This window comes from Geotrypetes seraphini, chromosome 15 (assembly GCF_902459505.1).
Source record: "Geotrypetes seraphini chromosome 15, aGeoSer1.1, whole genome shotgun sequence".
Classification (NCBI taxonomy): Eukaryota; Metazoa; Chordata; class Amphibia; order Gymnophiona; family Dermophiidae; genus Geotrypetes; species Geotrypetes seraphini.
The window spans coordinates 59,751,002-59,770,583 of record NC_047098.1 but is presented as its reverse complement, the minus strand read 5'-3'; the positions used below and the strand labels follow the sequence as shown (position 1 = coordinate 59,770,583).

The following is a 19,582-nucleotide window of genomic DNA, read 5'->3' as shown; positions in this document are numbered from 1 at the left end:
TATTCTATGGACGTGTTAGCGTTTAGCGTGCGCTAAATCGGCGTAGTAAAAGAGGGGGAAAGTTAGGTATTCATTTTCCAGCTAATTGAGGTATTGTTTGAGAGTACAACCCCCCAACCCCCCTCCAAACTCCTCCCCAACCCCCCAACCCCCCCACCTCCAAATCCCACCCCCAAACCTCCCTCAACCCCCCCCCAAACCTCCCCCAAACCCCCCCCCCACATGAATTATAGACAGGTACATTTTCCAGTTCAATCAAATTTATACATTTCTGCAGCCGAGGACAAGTCTGGGCAGAAAAGCCACAAAACCAAAGCAGCAGATTCAAGACCAGCAAGAGGAAAGGTGCAACAGTATTTATTTCTACAATTTCTTAATTCAATAGAAAGAGTTTAACCCCTTTCAAATCTAAGCAGGTGTTTTCCACATTTGTGTCTGCAGACTGACACATGAGAGCTTCATCGTTTTTGGTTTTCACAATGGGTTCTTGTTTTGCAGGACCAAATATTTAACTTAAAAACAGTTTTTTTAAAAATTTTTTTATTTGAATTACCTCCCCATATGCCATGGTGCTGTTGTATCTCCTCATCTCTGGGTACACATGGTCCAGATACCACTGAAAATTTTTACACTTCAATTTCTTCCTTAGGGATTTCCTTTCAGAAATATCACCTATATCGATGCCTGTATTCTGGAAAAAGTTGTTAGAAACTTGATTAATCATTGCATTACTGCAAAATGTCTTTCTCTAGATGAAAGTTGCATTTTTCTGCCAAATTATACTTTACTAGCAATTACTTCAAACATTTATAATGAGTTTACAGTTTCAAGGAATATATAACATATGTAACATAGTAACATAGTAGATGACGGCAGATAAAGACCCGAATGGTCCATCCAGTCTGCCCAACCTGATTCAATTTAAATTTTTTAATTTTTTCTTCTTAGCTTTACCCAGTACTGTGCTTGGGTTCCAACTGCCGAAATCTCTGTTAAGACTTACTCCAGCCCATCTACACCCTCCCAGCCATTGAAGCCCTCTCCAGCCCATCCTCCCCCAAACGGCCATATACAGACACAGACCGTGCAAGTCTGCCCAGTACTGGCCTTAGTTCAATATTTAATCTTATTTTCTGATTCAAGATCCTCTGTGTTCATCCCACGCTTCTTTGAACTCAGTCACAGTTTTACTCTCCACCACCTCTCTCGGGAGCGCATTCCAGGCATCCACTACCCTCTCCGTAAAGTAGAATTTCCTAACATTGCCCCTGAATCTACCACCCCTCAACCTCAAATTATGTCCTCTGGTTTTACCATTTTCCTTTCTCTGGAAAAGATTTTGTTCTACGTTAATGCCCTTCAAGTATTTGAACGTCTGAATCATATCTCCCCTGTCCCTCCTTTCCTCTAGGACATACATATTCAGGGCTTCCAGTCTCTCCTCATACGTCTTATGGCACAAGCCTCCTATCATTTTCCTATCATATGCTGCTACAAGACAGCAGTAATATATTTATTTATTTAAAAAATGTATATATAGTCTTTCCCTAGGCAGCTTAAATAATAAAAACATACATAAAGTTATTTAAAAAATACCCAAATTATTAAGCATACAGCTACCCCCATCCCCCCTGATTATATAAAAGATGCCTAACTTCCTCCCTCTCCCCCCCCCCCAATTTATCAAGCTGCGCTAAAGGTTTTTAGCACAGACTGGAGGGGTAAGTGCTTCAACGCTCATAGGATTTCTATGAGCGTTGGAGCAGTTACTTACCTTGCCAGCCCACTCTAAAAACCTCTAGCGCAGGCATTTCCAACTTCGAACAGGTTGTGATCTTCTTTTACCTGTCTAGAAAAGTCTTATATCGACAATCTTTTACCTTAGGAGAGGTAAATAAGTGAGAACTTCTAGTTTCCCTCAAAGGCCTGTGTAATTCAAAGTGGAGGGAAAGATAAGATGGAGACAATCCCGATACTAGTTTAAAGCAAGTGCAAGCAAAGTTGAATAATGCTCTTCCTTCAATGCAATAATCAATAGTACGGGCTAGTTGTTCTTTTTTAAGCCAAAGATGAAACGGACAGCTTTATTGGGGGGAGGCAGACAGGAGGATGGGTGCCGGCGCCCCCCTCCATGACAGAAACTAAGAAGTGGATGAGGGGAAGAGCGGCATGCTTGAAAGACAAGCCATTTCGTGTTAGAATAGATGAAGAGAACTACCATTTGGAAATGCCCACCTCCTTGAAGACTCGTCTGGTGGGGTGGATGTCATTGGCGCAATATTGGTCAACAGCCTTACATGGGAAGATACCTGGCAGCTCTCCTTCAGCTTATTTTGATTCAAAATGGCCCCAGCTTAAAAACAAATGAAGACCACTGACTTATACGGTTGTGCTTTTATTCAGCCCTTAATTGCATAAGATAACTGCATAATTTTGGCCACATACAAAGCTGTCTTATGCGGTTAACGGCTAAATTTGCACTTAACCACATACGTTTTTGCCAGAAACATACAACTGGATATTCAACGCCAGTACCTGAACATGGCCCGGCACTAAATATCCGGGAATATAGCCAGCAACGGATATAAAAACGCTGACTACCTTCAGCTGAATATTGGCTAGATTTTTAATGCCTGTGCGATTGGGATTCGTGACTGAAAAATCACCAGAAGATCTGCTGAACCAAATCATCAACAGCTGAGGAAATGTAAACCAAAATACACGTTACAGGGTTGTCTTTAAATCTGACTGCTGCCATTTGCTATTTCACATGGGAGACTGCTTCTGTCAAACAAAAATTTAATTGAGGCAAGAAAACATTTGTAGATAAACGTCACCACTAGGCTCTGCTCTGTTGTTCAGGTTGTTGCTTTTTTTGTTTTGTTTTGCAATATATCCCAGTTTTCTGCCATGTTCATTAAGCACAGCTGGAGAGGCAATTTGACACTGGAAGTTCTGTAATGATTTCCTAATGGGAACGTCTTCCCATGCTTTACTGGCATGAGCATTTAATGTGCCACAATGAAGCTAGGCATACGGTAACACGTGATGCCTCTTGAGATGATCTGGCGCACTTTAGTTGCACAGCAGAGATAGTCAAAGACAGCAAAGAGGTAAATATGCTTTTAATGTATCTCCACTGTATTGTTTCCCTAACTGAGTTCGAGGCTTTCATCACTGGACTGAAAACAAATATATTTGATTTGGAAAAAAAAAAATCATATCTATTTATTTTGGGGTTGGACTCGCACCTTTCCAGAAATATTGCAAATTCTCCAACCTTTCCAGACTACTCAGTTTTAGAATTAATTCTCACTTTAGTGATAGTCAAATTCCGACCACCACTATTCAGTGGTCTGTATTTTTTAAATTCTTTATTGATTTTCAAATTTTGACAGTGCAATACAACTATATTAAACATGAGCACTTAAAATATACAAAATTAATACATTACCAATCCTTTTCTCCCTCCCTTCCTCACATAACTATTACACTGCATATGCATATATTGTTGCAATATTATAGATAAATACCTTTAATAATCCCAAATACCTTCCCCTCACGGATGTGTAAGGAATCTGTAAAAAGGGAGATACCTGACATTCATTGCAATTCAACATATGCAGTCAATGGGCTCCACACCTTATTGAATGTCATACTAGACCCCAAACACTCCGCATTCATTCTCTCATATTTATACATGGAACAAATATTTGCCAACCAAAATGTGTAATTCAGTCTGTCGTAACTCTTCCAGTTATGTGTAATCATCTGGATGGCTATTCCGGTCATAATCAAGAAGAGCCGGCTTTTATATCTATCTAAAGAAGGCTTAATATGCAATATTGTACCACAAATTATGGCTTCGTAGGCTAACGGGATTGATGACTCAAGAATAATATTTATTTGTCCCCAAATTGACTTCCAGAAATTAAGTATCATTGGCCTTTAACCAGGCCAATGATATTAACCAGGCCTCTGAATATTTCCACTAACCGGCCAAGCAAGTTAGGACAGGAAAAAGACTGTCTTAGCATTATGCCCCAAGATAACTGGGCACCAGTCTGAACATTGGCCGTTGTGCATTATAATTTCATTTCGTCATGATCCATTGACAGTACCGTGTGAGACTTTGCTACCTTTCAACTCCTTGAGGCAAGAAGGGACAATACCCGGACTGGAGGAGCATCACCAGTGGGGTGCCGCAGGGCTTGGTGCTTGGACCCGTGCACTTCAACACCTTTATAAATGATCTAGACATTGGTATGACGATTGAGGTGATTAAATTTGCAGACAATACGAAGGTATTCAGAGTAGTGAAGATGCAGGGGGATTGCGAAGATCTGCAATGTGACATAATCAGGCTCGAGAAATGGGCATTGACATAGCAGATGAGGTTCAATGTGGATAAGTGTAAAGTGATGCATGTAGGTAACAAAAATCTCATGCAGAAATACAGGATGTCCGGGGCAGTACTTGGAGACCTCCCAGGAAAGAGACTTGGGAGTTCTGATCAACAAGTTGATGAAGCTGTCTGCGCAATATGTGGCGGCGGTGGAAAGGGCAAACAGAATGCTAGGAATGATAAAGAAAGGGATCATAAACAGATCGGAGAAGGTTATCATGCGCCCTCACCTGGAGTACTGCGTCCAGCACTGGTCGCCGTACATGAAGAAGGACACGGTACTACTCGAACGGGTCCAGAGAAGAGCGACTAAAATGGTTAAGGGGCTGGAAGAGTTGCCGTACAGTGAGAGATTGGAGAAGCTGGACCTCTTCTCTCTTGAAAAGAGGAGACTGAGAGGGGACATGATCGATAACATTCAAGATAATGAAAGGAATAGACTTAGTAGATAAAGACAGGTTGTTCACCCTCTCCAAGGTAGAGAGAATGAGAGAGCACTCTCTGAAGTTAAAAGGGGATAAGATTCCGTACAAACATAAGGAAGTTCTTCTTCACCCAGAGAGTGGTAGAAAGCTGGAACGCTCTTCCTGAGGCTGTTATAGGGGAAAACACCCTCCAGGGATTCAAGATCCTGAAGGGCATAGAAAAAGTAGACAGGGACAGATTTTTTAAATTAAGGGGCACCACAAGTACAAGGGGGCACTTGGAGAAATTGAAAGGGGATAGGTTTAGAACAAATGCTAGGAAGTTCTTTTTCACTCAGAGGGTAGTGGACACATGGAACGCGCTTCCAGAGGCTGTTGTAGACAAGAAAACATTAAATGGTTTCAAAGAAGGTTTGGATAGATTCCTAGAAGAAAAAGGGATTGGGGGGTATAGATAGGTATAGACCATTGCTCAGACAATGGGCCTGATGGGCCGCCGCGGGAGCGGACCGCTGAGCAGGATGGACCTATGGTCTGCCTCAGCGGAGGCAACTTCTTATGTTCTTATGTTCTTAATGTTAGACAGGTTCCTGCTGAACAAGGACGTATGCTGGTAGGACTAATCTCAGTTAGGGCGCTGGTCTTTGAGCAAAGGGCGAACTGCTGGGCATGATGGACCACTGGTCTGACCCAGCAGCGGCAATTCTTATGCTCTTATGTTACATTACATATTTCTATTCCGCCATGTTCTTATTGTATTTCCTAGACCATTGGCATAGCAAGGGTAGGAGGCGCCCATGGTGGTGGCGTACCCCCTTCCCTTCCACCGTACCCATTTAGCTTCCCTGGTGCAAGCAGCATGTCCAACTTGCTGCCCGCACCGGCGCAAGCTCTCCTTATGATGTCACTTCCTAATTGCAGGAACCTGGAAGTAACGTCAGAAGGGAGTGCTGGGGCCGGCGCAATCAGGTTGGAGCTGCTGCTCATGCCGACGAAGAGCTAGAGGCACGGCGGGGGTGAAGGGTGGGGAAGTGAAGGCACACAGTAGGGGAAGAGTGGGAAGGAGCGGGGGAGGAGAGGTGCCAGAGCCCCCCCACCCCAAGACGGTGCCCGAGGCGGTACACCCTGCCTGCCCTCTTACTACATCACTGCATAGGCCCCTGACGCAAGCTTGACGCCGAAACACGGGCCGTGTTGGGTTGCATACATTAAAACCATCTTTTGTCCCTCTTCTTGAGGCTTGTGCTTTTTAGTTGGTTTGCGTTAACTTCCGAGTTTTCCTCGTTAATATTAGGTATTGTTATCGATTCTTCACTTACATTTAAGTACCAACTGAACTCGCTTATTAAAAAGTTTTTTTTTCAGCCTCCGTGCTCTGAGAAGAGTGAGAGCACTTTTTCACCAAGAACACTTCTCTGTATTGGTTCAATCAATCATTTTGTCAAGGCTAGATTACTGCAATTCAGTGTATTTGGGTCTTTCAAAGGTCAGTCAGCAGAGACTTCAATTAATACAGAACACTGCAGCTAAACTTATCTTCGGTAAGAGTAAATTTGATCACGTAACCCCTCTGCTCAAGGAATTACATTGGCTTCCAGTGTATCTCAGAATTCAATTTAAGTGCATTTGTATTGCATTTAAGATCCTATTTGGCCTTTTTGCCACTTTGATTCCTTTAGACTGGAACGTTCATAGAGCTCATCTTGCCAGAAGTTCTCAAAAATTAAAACTTACATTTCCCTCTCTCAATGGTTAAAACAGAACCTTTAAGAGATTTAGCCATTCTTCTGCTTTTAAATTAACCGAATTCTGGAATGCTTTACCGCTTACATTAAGAAGTTTAGGTTCTTTTGCTTTATTCCGGAAAGTTCTGAAAACTTTTTTGTTTGCTAAACATTTTGGAAATTAACTATTTCACTCTTCTTTTTCTTGTCAAATTTATGTATTAGGTTTTACATTATTGTAAACCGAGTCGAGCTCCTCTTAGTTGATGACTCGGTCTATAAAACTAAGTTTTAGATTTGTACACATATCTGGATATTCAGTGCTGGGAGCTGTGCACACCCCAACATTGAATAGCTGGGCTTAGTTTAGTCTGCAGCTGGAGATGGCCTACAAGCTTTTTCATATTACTTGTGATCAGGTAGTCACTATCTTACACTTATCTTAACTTTCCTTTTTCTTATTTCTTTACTTTTCTTATTCGTATCCTACCTTCTTGTTTCTATCCTGTTTGTTTTGCCCTTAAGATATTAAAAACCTTTCCTGCCCTTTTGTGTCCAGTTTGGTTAATTTGTTGTGTACTTTCCCCTTGTTATGTTTTTATTTTAAATACAGTCGACTCCACCTAAGTGCACGTCAGTTAAGCGGACGCTTCAGTTATCCACAGCCTACCACCACGGTCCCGTTTTTTTTTTACATTAAAGTCAATGGACGTAAACTCCGAATATTTGCAATTCGGATAAGCACACAATCCATGTACGCGCACTGATGTCATAGGTCCAACCTCTATTCTTTCACGTTACGTTCACTCTGGTTAAATGCAATCACGTTCTGACTGGGAATGGCTAGGCTTCACACAGCAGCTTAAGCGCTTGGACAGCTGGGAACGTGAGCGCTCCGCTTCCATTCAAGCTATAGGGCAGAGCTTTAGGCTCTAACAGGCCATATTTAAACGGAGCTGGCTTAACTACAGCCGCCCCCTCCCCTCCTATTAAGCGCACACTGTTTAAGCGCACTTGGAGACCCGGTCCGAAGGGCGTGCCCTTAAGCCAGGGGTGTCCAATGTCGGTCCTCGAGGGCCGCAGTCCAGTCAGATTTTCAGGATTTCCCCAATGAATATTCATGAGATCTATTTGCATGCACTGCTTTCATTGTATGCTAATAGATCTCATGCATATTCATTGGGGAAATCCTGAAAACCCGACTGGATTGCGGCCCTCGAGGACCGACATTGGACACCCCTGCCTTAAGTGGAGTATTGCCCATTGTTTTTATTAATTGTATACCACTTTGATTTGACTTTTTGTTAAAAATGGCTGCATATCAAATAAAATAACTGTAACTGAATATTACCCCATCTATTTATTGTACCCAAAAAGATGAGGAAAAAGAGGTGACGGTAATTAGATGTATTAAAGGGGGGTATCAGGTCAAAAGCGCGCCGGGACAAAGGCGCGCCCAGACAATTGAGCGCAGCGCGCGCCGCCGCGCCGCTCTAAATTACTGTTTTTAGCGCTCCGACGGGGGTGTGTGTGGGGGAACCCCCTCACTTTACTTAATAGACATCGTGCCGCATTGTGGGGGGTGTGGGGGGTTGTAACCCCCCACATTTTACAGAAAACTTCACTTTTTCCCTGTTTTTAGGGAAAAAGTTCAGTTTACAGTAAAATGTGGAGGGTTACAACCCCCCAAACCCCCCATAACGCCGGCGCGATGTCTATTAAGTAAACTGGGGGGGGAGTTTCCCCAACAAAACCCCCTGTCGGAGCCCCTAAAAACTGTAATTTAGAGCGGCGCGCGCTGCGCTCAATTGTCGGCGCACGCTTTTGTCTTTTGCGCCGTTGTCTATGAACCATTAAAGGGATCTGTGCATTTATTTCTTCCTTCATCTAAATACTCCACTGTATATGTTTCAGGTAGAATCCTCTGCCCACAAATGTACGCAGCAGTAGCGTAAATTTAATTTTCTCAATGTGCAAAAAAAAAAAAATCAAATTCCATTAATTGTTTCTGTTGCTGGTCTTTGTTTTAGAAAAAAAAAAAAAAAGCAATCTATTCTAAAGTGTAGTGAAGCTTCCACTGCGTTTGGAATACATGAAAGCAAACGACAAACAACATGAGAGCATGGTAGACATAGGACCTCTTCTATTAAACTGCGCTAGCATTTCTAGCGTGGGGAGCCGCGCTGAATGGCCCGCGCAGTTCCTGAAGCTCATAGAGTTTCTATGAGCATCGGGAGCAACGCGGGCCATTCAGTGCGGCTCTCTACGCTAAAAACTGATAGCTCAGTTTAATAGAAGAGGGGGTTAGTCTTTTGGATGACGAATGCGGCCTGCCAGGTACTATTTTGAGGCCCTCAGTATGTTTATCATAATCACATAAGTAAAATAAAACAGTTTCTTGATCATTTGTCTCTTTAGCTATAAATGACAATATTATTATAAAGACTTAGCCAAAAGGAAAGATTTATAAACTATAGAGTTTTACCTCATACAAAATTATCATTTCTTTAATAGACATTAACTATTTTTTCTGAGGCCCTCCAAGTACCTACAAATCCAAAATGTGGCCCTGCAAAGGGTTTGAGTTTGAGCCCATTACATTAGATCATGACTGAGAATACATTACCTCAAGTGGCAAGTTCCATGCAATATAAACGTGTGACTTGTAATCATCCATCCAGACTTCAGCAACACGTAAAGCATTCCGTTTCGTGTAGAAGCCAATGTTGTTGTTATATGGCTTCCTTTTGCGTTCTATATGTGCAACTCTGGAACAAGGTAGAACCTCCATGCTTCCACCACACAGCCACACCTAGGACAAGACAGACAGACAGAAAAAGAAACAAAGATAATTTTAAAAAGAGGGTCAACCAAAGAAAATCAATCTCCAGTGGCCCCAGACAATGGCGTAGTAAGGGGGAGGTGGGGGTGCTGGCACCCCCTCCTCTCCGCCCCCCCCTCTTCCCACTCCTCTCCTTGCCACACGCCCCTTCCCTTCCCCCACACCTCGAGTTGTTCCCCTGCCGCGAGTAACAACTTTAACGTGCTCCTCACGACTGCGTCGTCTCTCCCACTGACATCACTTCTGGGCGCCGTGCATAGGAAATGATGTCGGAGGGAGAGCCAAAAAGGGTCGCAAGGAGCACGTTGAAGTTCTTGTTGCTTGCGGCGGTGAACAACTAGAGGAATGGGGGATGGGAAGGGGTGCGCACGCGGCAGGGGGTAGCGGGAGGGGAGGCAGAGATGAGGGCGGGGAGGGGCACCACTGCCCAGGGTGCCTCTCACCCTCGCTATGCCACTGGCCCCAGAGGTATAGACCAAATCTATTCCTTTTCTGAATAGGAAAAGGCTCTACATTTACTTGAGCATCTAAGGGCACATGAATTTTAAGCTGATAAGTACAAAAGACTTGTAGAGTTTGCATTATGCAAAAATTATCTTTATTTGACAGAGAAGATGCTGAGAGATGATTGTATAAAGGAGAACAAAGAAAAACTGTAGACAAGCGTACAAGACACAGGCTATGTTTATAATACCAATTAGTCTTTAAGCCCGTTACATTAACAGGTGCTAGAATAGATGTGTGTGTCTGTCTTTCTTTCTTTCTCTCTCTCTCTCTCTCCTTGGCCACTTTCTGTCTGTCTTTCTTTCTGTCTCTCTCTTTCCTCGGCTGTTCACCACCACCTCTTCCCTGCTCCCCCTGTCCAGCAGCAGCCCTCCCTTCGTTTTACCTCCCCCATGTCCAGCAGCACCTCTTCTCTGCTCCCCCTGTCCAGCAGCAGCCCTTCTCCCTTCCTTTTACCCCCTCTATGTCCAGCAGCACCTCTTCTCTGCTCCCCCTGTCCAGCAGCAGCCCTTCTCCCTTCCTTTTACCCCCCTGTCCAGCAGCACCTCTTCCCTGATCCCCCTGTCCAGCAGTAGGCCTTCTCCTTTCCCTGCTCCCCCCTGTCCAGCATCCACTAGCCCAGGCAGCCTCAGGGCTTTTACTAGGCCGGCCCACCTCGCATTATCGAAGTGGGCCGGCCTAGCAAATGCCCTGCGGCTGCTGCATTTGCTGGTCAGGGGGTGAGAAGAGGTGTCCCGGCAGTGCAGGAGTCAAAATGCCACTGAAATCGCTGTCGCAAGCCGCCCCACACGCCGGAAACGGAATTCGGCATGGAGGGACACAGCACGGTGGCAGGGATCACAAAACCCTACGTGCGCATGCGCGCTTAGGGTTTTATTATAGAGGATAATTGAATGCGGTTCATGTTACCACCTTTTAACAAACCAAGGGACACGACACCGTCCGTGTTTTGGTTAACACGCCTTCATCAGGGGTCCCAGGTTGACAAGCTATCAAATTAAACCGCAAACAAAAAAAACATTAGGCTGTATAAATCCAAGATGATCGCTGATCAAAGGTCTCTGTATAAACAGTGTCGGTGTCCCTTTGTTTGTTAAAAGGTGGTAACATGAACCGCATTCAATTATTGGTATAATAAACATAGCCTGCGTCTTGTTTTTCTTTGTTTCTCCTTTGTGCTGGATTTTCTTTTTGTTTTTCGAGAGATGATTGTATGCCATAAGTGACCCTATAGGGCTGGTTGATATTCCTGTAGCTTTCGCTGCTTTAGAGGGACATTATCAGCAAATCTGATTCCATAGTACTGTGGGAATACGAAAACTACTGAAATGTTCAAAGTTTTTTTTCAGTGCAATAGATAACGAAGGCTAAATACAATATATAACCAATTATTTAAAGTACAGTTGAAACCACTGAAGTGGGATGTTAGTGAGCGAGATAAATTGAACATTTGGAATGCATCCTGGGAAATCAATTAACTCTGCCCACTAGATGCAATAATATGAAACTATTCCTAACAAAAAGGATATTTTGATAAGGCAGAAATGGCACTGATATATGTGCTATATAATAAATATTATATAAATATACGTTGTAGATAGTTAAAGTCGGGGTTCATTCACACCAAAAGTAACAAAAACAGGACAGTTGACAAAATCATAAATAAACGGAGAAAAATAAACCTCAATTGTGGGTCGCCGGGACTACACAAGTACCCAAAGCTCACCACCTCATCACGGGTTTATAAAAAAACTCCGTACAGTTATAAGTTACTTTCATACTTCAACATCTCTTTAAAAGAATAGTTTTCAAAAAATTCTCAAAGGATTTGAATTTCAACGTCCTATAATTTTCTATAAGTAAGTGAAACAGCCCCAAACTAACTATATGTGTGGCAATCAGCTACAGCTGTAGATAAATTCAAAACAGAGTCTAGTAGCGTAGCGTGGCTATAAAACCTGCATAGTAGCGTGTATAAGAGAGTCAAACACTCATCTGAAGAAACATCTTCGTCCCGATAGAAAAGATCTTCTATTTCGCCTGAAAGCAGGCTACTTCAGGGGATTCGTTTACGCCAGGTTATCTCCACGCTGTCAGCTGTATACCGGGAGGCCTGTATACAGCTGTATACTGCTGCTGCTGGTGCTTCGGGGGACTTTTTTTCCCTCCGACGATTTTTTTTTAACTAATTTGGTTAACTGAGTACTGATTACCTGAGATTCTACTTGTATTAATTTAAGCAACCCACCTTCATACATTTCAAAGAGACCAATTCAGGAGCATAACTCTCAAAGGGGCCCTTTTGCAAAGATGTGCTATAAAATGGACTTGGCACATCCTAATGCAGGACTTTCATGAACTCTAAATCCATTTTTAGTGTGTTCATAAAATTGGGTATTTTTGATTGTTTTATCTGCGGTCATCCATTGATATTGTCATTTGCGTGTGGCAACTGCAAATAATTTATGCAAAAGCACTAAGGCCCCGATTCTATAAAGCAACAAGCGAAAACCAAAGTATCCACAGAGAAGAAAATCCAGAAGAAACTAAAAGAAACTCTGTGGAATGACGATGTTCCTTAAATGGACTTTATTTGAAAAATGTCAGAGTTCCAAAGGTACAATAAATCATCCACATAAAAGTAAAATAATCCACATGAAAACCTTAAAGGACCTAGTCCAGTGTGGACGCAGGACCCAACATGGTCTGCGTTTCGACAAAGAATCTTCTTCAGGGGTCCCTGATTGTCCTATAATGGTGAATACGTGGAGATGCTAATATGTGATGAACCGCAAGTAAGACGCTGCTTGCATCCAAAGTTGACTAGGTCCTTTAGGTTTTCATGTGGATTATTTTACTTTTATGTGGATGATTTTATTTTATGTGGATGATTTATTGTACCTTTGGAACTTTGACATTTTTCAACTAAAGTCCATTTAAGGAACATCGTCATTCCACAGAGTTTCTTTTGGTTTCTTCCCGATTCTATAAAGTCAGGCGCCGATATCGATTCTATAAAACTCAGCCACCCATTATAGAATCACCTGTAGCGTTACCCAAGTGTGCTTGGGTGGCACTCAGCATCTTAACATTTAAGCATTCCAATTTACGACAGACTTTTCTTCAACTAAAGTTAGGTGCCAATATTGGAACCTATCAGCACCTAATTCACAAAGAGCGTTCAGCAGCAGTCTACTCCAATTGTAAGTGTATATTAGGGGTCTCAAAGTCCCTCCTTGAGGGCCGCAATCCAGTCGGGTTTTCAGGATTTCCCCAATGAATATGCATGAGATCTATGTGCATGTACTGCTTTCAATGCATATTCATTGGGGAAATCCTGAAAACCCGACTGGATTGCGGCCCTCAAGGAGGGACTTTGAGATCCCTAGTGTATATGGACATTGTTGAAAAGGCAATAATTAGTGATACTTTTATCTATTTCTTTCACACAAATATACTCAGACTCCTGAAGCAGGCTGTAGGGCCTAAACACGTATGTGTCAAGTCCAAATATATACAATAAAGAAATCGAGCACCTAAGGTCACCTTCACTGTTTTTCTTGCCAGGTACACAACTCACCATAACCCATTTAGGGTGAGCCCTCCAAAACCCACCCAAATCCTACTGGACCCAACTGTACACCACACCAGTAGACCTTTTTGCCTTTAGGTTTCATTTTTACGAGTAGCTACAGTGAAATTTAGGTGGATTTGGGAAGGCACACATAGTCCACCATAAGTATAGTAATTAGAGTGGGATATGGTTCTGAGTTCCCACCTCTATGGTTGTCTACAGCAGTGGTTCCCAATCCTGTCCTGGAGGACCACCAGCCAGTCGGGTTTTTGGGATAACCCTAATGAATATGCATGAGAGAGATTTGCATATGATGGAGGTAACAAGCATGCAAATCTGCTCCATGCATATTCATTAGGGCTATCCTGAAAACCTGACTGGCTGGTGGTCCACCAGGACAGGGTTGGGAACCACTGGTCTACACTGCTTACTAGGCTACTCCAGGAAACGCTTGCTGCTCTAGTAGGACTGACCCATAACATATGAAGCTTGCAAACAGGCAGGTTTGTACTGTCTCATTGGCATCTTTGGGGGGTGGGAAGGGGTCAGTGACCACTGGGGGAGTGTGGATGAGGTCATGCCTTCATACCTCCAGTGGTTATCTGGTCAGTTTGGGCACCTTTTTGGCATTTATTCGTTGTTAAAATAGGTCTAGACCAGTGGTCTCAAACTCGTGGCCCATGGGCCACATGCGGCCCACCAGGTACTATTTTGAGGCCCTCGATATGTTTATCATAATCACAAAAGTAAAATAAAGCAGTTTCTTGATCATATGTCTCTTTAGCTATAAATTACAATATTATTATTAAGACTTAGCCAAAAGGAAAGATTTATAATCTACCATATTTTTCGCTCCATAAGATGCAATTTTCCCCCCTCCCCAAAAAAAAATTTGGTGGAAATAAGGGTGCATCTTATGGAGCGAACACCCAAACCACCGGTTACCTTTTTTAATGTTGATACCCTCCCTTGCTGGACGCGGCTGCCTCTCTAGCCGCTTCCGTTCTCGCGGGACCAGGCAGGCAGCCTTGTGTGCCACTCTGCCGCTACAGAAAGGAAGAGGAGGCAGCCGTGTCAGCCGACTAGGCAAGCAGTCTTGTGCACCGCTCTTCCGCTGGAGAGGCAGCTCAAAACAGCAAGTCCTGCTTCCCACACACTCCCTGCGGGCCGGGTGCGAATATCAGACATCAGATTCGGAAGCCGCTGGGAGTCCCAGCATGGCGGCGCAGCCCTGAAGAGAGCGAGCAGCTACGGAAATAGCAGCAGCGGTTGGTTCCGGCCTCCAGCTTTCCTCCCTCCTATCCCCCATGGCAGCGCTGGGTGGTACATCCGGGCCTCAGCTTCCTCCACCGCCACTCCTTTGACTCCCTTTGCGTTCGGGTGGGACATGGAGGAACGGGGCCATCAAGCTGCGCCGGAGGAACTAAAGGTATGGGGGAGAGGTCGGAGGGAGTACGGGAGGGCCTGCCTGACTGCTTCGGGTTGGGGGGTAGCGATGAAGAGTACAGGAGGAAGGAAATGACAATCCCAGCATAAGAACCAGGGTAACCAGGGGAGGGAAAGAGACAGAGCAAAGAAATGCTGTTGGAGGAGGGAGCATAGGGACAGGGACATGGAATAATGCTGGAAAGGGGAGGAATAAAGATACAGAGATGTGATACTTAATGGAAGGGGAGGAAATGGTACACATGGATAGTGATGGAGAGAAGAAAGATTATGCACTTTGGGGGGGTCTTGCCTGCCTGCTTGCTTGCCTTGGGGTGGGGGGCCCTGCCTGTCACTAGGCCTGCCTGCCCTGCCCCTTCCTACCACTAGACTACCAGAAGGGGGACAGGGTACAGAGCCTGGCAGGGAGAATTTGGTTCAGAATATTTATTTTCCTCTTCTAAATCTAAGGTGTGTCTTATGGAGCGAAAAATATGGTATAAAGCATTTTACCTCATGCAAAATTGTCATTTCTTTAATAAGGCATTAACTATTTTTTCTGAGGCCCTCCAAGTACCTTCAAACCCAAAATGTGGCCCTGCAAAGGGTTTGAGTTTGAGACCACTGATCTATACCCAAACATCCCTGGACGTTTTCTAAAATGTTTGATTATTTCAGAAATACATCCAAATCATAAGCCTGCCCTAGACCTGCCCAAATCATGCCTCTGACATGCCCCCTTGAGATATAGACACATTGCAGACAAGCATCATAGAAATCTGTCTACAAAGTATGTTTTGAAAAGAGCAAAGTGGAAGGGTTTGGCCCAGACAATGTCCATCTGCCCTTTTATGCCACATTTTGGATGTTTTTCTTTCTTGAAAATGAGCCCCATAGAATCCAAGGTTACGTTTTCTAAGCATATATAATCCAAGTCAATTTTACAGGTATCTACTTGATTATGCAAAATGCTCAAGTATCCAATAAAATTTATCTTGTGTGTTTATATTTTACGAAGACCTTAAACATTTGATTACATCTATCTTTTATTGTACGTACAATTATTGTATTATTTTGCTGGGTACTTGTGAGTCAGACTGGCCCTCGAAAAGGAAGGATGCAGGACTCGATGTGCCTTCAACTAACCCCAGTATGGATTTTCTTATATCCCTATGACTTGTATTTATATATATATATATATATATATATATATATATATACAGGTTTTGAAAAAGATGAATAAAATGCAGTGATATATTCATTAAAATAACCTCAACTGCCCAGCAGTTTTTCATTAAAGGTTTTGCTCTGTCAGTATCATATGAAATTCCCATTGCATTTAAAATGGAATTCACAGTTCAAGAATCTATCAAATAAGGCTCACAGCCATATTGCTTCGTGCTGTTTAAGCAGAGGGACCGCTTTGAAAGGACAGGATGTTCCAGGCTATATCATCTGCACAATTTTGACAAAGGTTGAACAAGTTATTTCCAAATAAGCATAGAACCACAGTCTACCCCAGCCACATTGAAAAATAAGAATAAATTTACAGGGAAAACGAATGAGTCATTGAGCAGTAGGCAATGATGACCCATGCCAGCAATAGTTAAACATACTGGGGCCGATATTGAGACCATGGGAGGGAGGTCGGCTAACTCCTGCAGTCGGTGCTGAGCTCATATATTCAATGCCAGGCTGTTTCCGGTGACCAGCTTTGAATATCCAGTCTTTTTTTCGCCAGCTATTTGGGTGGCCCGATTTGGCCACTAAACTTGATTGGTCAGCACTTTAAAATGGCAGTTAGGGGGATATTCTATAAACGGCGCCCAACCAGGCCTAAGTTAATTGAGAAACGCCATTTAAAATAGCAAAAAATGATAAAATTAAAGTGCCTACCGGCACCTAAATAAAAGGCGCCATAATCACGACTAAGTAGGTGCTTTATGGCACTTATCGCCACTAAAGGCGTGGCTATTGCCAAAAGTGGCATTAGGCACCATAAAGCACCTAAGTAGGCACGATTGATGGCATAGAGAGGCGCCAGAAATGTAGGCCCGGAAAACCCTGGCCTACATTTCCGGTGTGTGTCCCAGAGGTTTCGATTCTCTCTATGGCACTGTTGTATAATTCAAACAGACCCCAACCTTCATGAAATACTACCTTCTATGATGCCCACACCTTTCAACCATCCACTAGTGATGCTCAAATAGTAATGCTTAAATAATTTTATTATCTTATTGTAGTAGAATGGCCTCAGACACCCTTCCTCCACCGTTGATTAAAGTTCATATCTGGTGGGAGTCTTGGAGCATAATCTTCCTCATTGGCCCAAACCCTACTTTATTTATCATTTTATCTATTTGTATATTTTTTATAGAATTTTTTTCCTTTCGAAGATTTCATGCAGTTCTTATTTAAATCTTATGGTGAATTTTCTACTTAGCTTAAATCCATCCATGCAACTGGGGCTTCATGATCCTTCTGGCTCCCGCAGATGGTCAAGGCCCAGCAGAGATCGGCGGCAGGCAGCAGACTCTTTCGGCACTGGCACTTCCTGTGGGTTGGTGCTGCGTGCCGGTGCCCGATCCTAGTAAGGGTTTGGGAGGGGGACTATGCCAGTTCTCGGGGCTGGGGTGGACGAAGCCGGTTCCCAGGGGTGGGGTGGAAGCACACCTGTAGCCTTGGGGGGTGGGGGGTCTTTTGGGGATGTGGTAGGTTGGGTGGAAGCATGCCAGTGGCCTCGGGGGAGGGGGGGTTCTTTTTGGGATGTGGAACGAATTATCCAAGTTTCCCTTACTTTCTATGGGTAAACTCGCTTTGATATATGAGCGCTTTGGTTTACGAGCATGCTTCTGGAACGAATTATGCTCGCAAACCGAGGTTCCACTGTATTTACAAAGCCCTCAGCAACTTTCCTCATTAAAATATGTGAATATTCTCTCCTTTGCCTTCCTTATAACAATTTCAAAGAAGATTATCACTAACAGTCTTAGGGCCAGATTCTCAAAACTTAAGGTTGCCTTTAATGCAGTTGCTAAACTGGTTCCAGCTGGTTTTAGCATGCATGCATTTTAGTGGTGATTCTCCAAGTGTGGTGTCGGCTTTTGGTGGCCAAAAATCAGTGACTGATCCGGGGGGTGGTACTGTGCCAACATTGTGAAAAGAACATCTCTAGTGTGTGTTTTGACAATGAAACAAAATAAAAATTATATGATTCACATAAATTATAGTCTTTTTGTTGGGGGGAGGGGGGGTTGGACTAAAGTATGCTTTTTGAGTGCGCTTCTTGAGCGCGTGTATTATAGCCATGTCTTTTGTGTTTCTGGCTGTGGTTTATGATAAAATTTGACATTAAAAACAAATTACAATGGCTACAGCCGCACGCCTATGACATGAGCATATGTTACGCTCAAATGAGGCATTCATGTGATATGTGTGCTTACGGCGTTGCTTTCCTGACACAGGCGCACATTTAAGCCTCTATTGTGGTGTATTCTGCGCAAATGCCGATCACTATCACCAGCAACTGATCTCATGTAAATTTAGCAAACCTTTGCTACTCTCCGCTAACTTCATTTGCATGTGCTTTTTTTTTATTTTTTTTAGAATGACTCGCCTTTTTGAAATCATTACAATAACAACTTTGACGGCGGCCCATTGTTTTTTACCACACACTTTTGAGAATCTAGCCCTTAATTATTAGAGGCACCAGGAGACAGAAAGATTCTGAGGCTCCTAAGCACTGCTTTAGATAGCTAGGTCCTGGCTAGATGTATGAGGGAACTTGTAGCTGTAATGGTTCTTGTTTCTTCAGCCTAGGAACCTGGGAACCTGTGGACACAATCAAGGGTAGGCAATTCCGGTCATCGAGAGCCAGAGCCAGGTCAGGTTTTCAGGATATCCACAATAAATATGCATGAGATAGATTTGCATCTCAAGGAGGCAGTGCATGCAAATCCATCTCATACATATTCATTATGGTTATCCTGAAAACCTGACCTGGCTCCGGCTCTCGAGGACCAGAATTGCCTACTCCTGCAATAGGATTCTGAGGCCATAGCCCTTTCAATCTTCTGGGCTATTAACACTAACGTGCACTGCTAGTTATTTGCAGTATTTAGGTTTGTTTTTCAAACTCTTATCTATTCAGCTTACAATGTGGTAAGGCAGGGACATACATTTTAGGCAGATGAAGTCAATAGATTGTAAACTTTCTTCAGCTATGTAGGCCAGAGCAATATTTTAAACAACAGTTAACCATTTCATGACCCTACAATAATATTGGACACAGAAGAAACTCCTTATCGCTAGCAACAAGTGATGTCATAATAAAGTAAAAGTATACTATTTTGGTAGAGTCTCTTGGTGTCACTGCGAGTACCTGTAAAACAGGATCCTAGCCCTCCCATATTCAGCTGGCAATAGTCAGTGGGTTTTTTTGAACACTCACTGTTGCTGGCTAAATTAGCTCCTAACATTCAATGCTGGGCTTTGCAGCTACAGTATGTTAATTTTAGCTGTCAACCCACTGCAACTGCAAAATCTTACCGCATTTTAGTAAATGGGGCCCTGCCCCGTTGATGCAAAAGTGGCATAGTTGTATGATACAGGAGTAACAAAGGTTGCGGCATCTCTTTCACATTCCTGAGCATCTGGAAGTGTTTTCTAAAGACCTGAGGCCTG

General features: G+C 43.3%; 1 protein-coding gene across 3 annotated transcripts in view; it reads right to left on the bottom strand.

Moving 5' to 3' along the window:
- Nucleotides 1-19,582, bottom strand: part of GALNT17 (polypeptide N-acetylgalactosaminyltransferase 17) — a 361,915-nt gene that overhangs the window by 12,691 nt on the left and 329,642 nt on the right. For all 3 annotated transcript variants that reach the window (XM_033921217.1, XM_033921216.1, XM_033921218.1), the window contains 2 exons: nucleotides 9,181-9,366; nucleotides 554-691 (listed from right to left, as the gene is read on the bottom strand). In XM_033921217.1, the coding sequence (XP_033777108.1) occupies nucleotides 554-691; nucleotides 9,181-9,366 (324 nt within the window). The remainder of the gene's footprint in view (nucleotides 1-553; nucleotides 692-9,180; nucleotides 9,367-19,582) is intronic.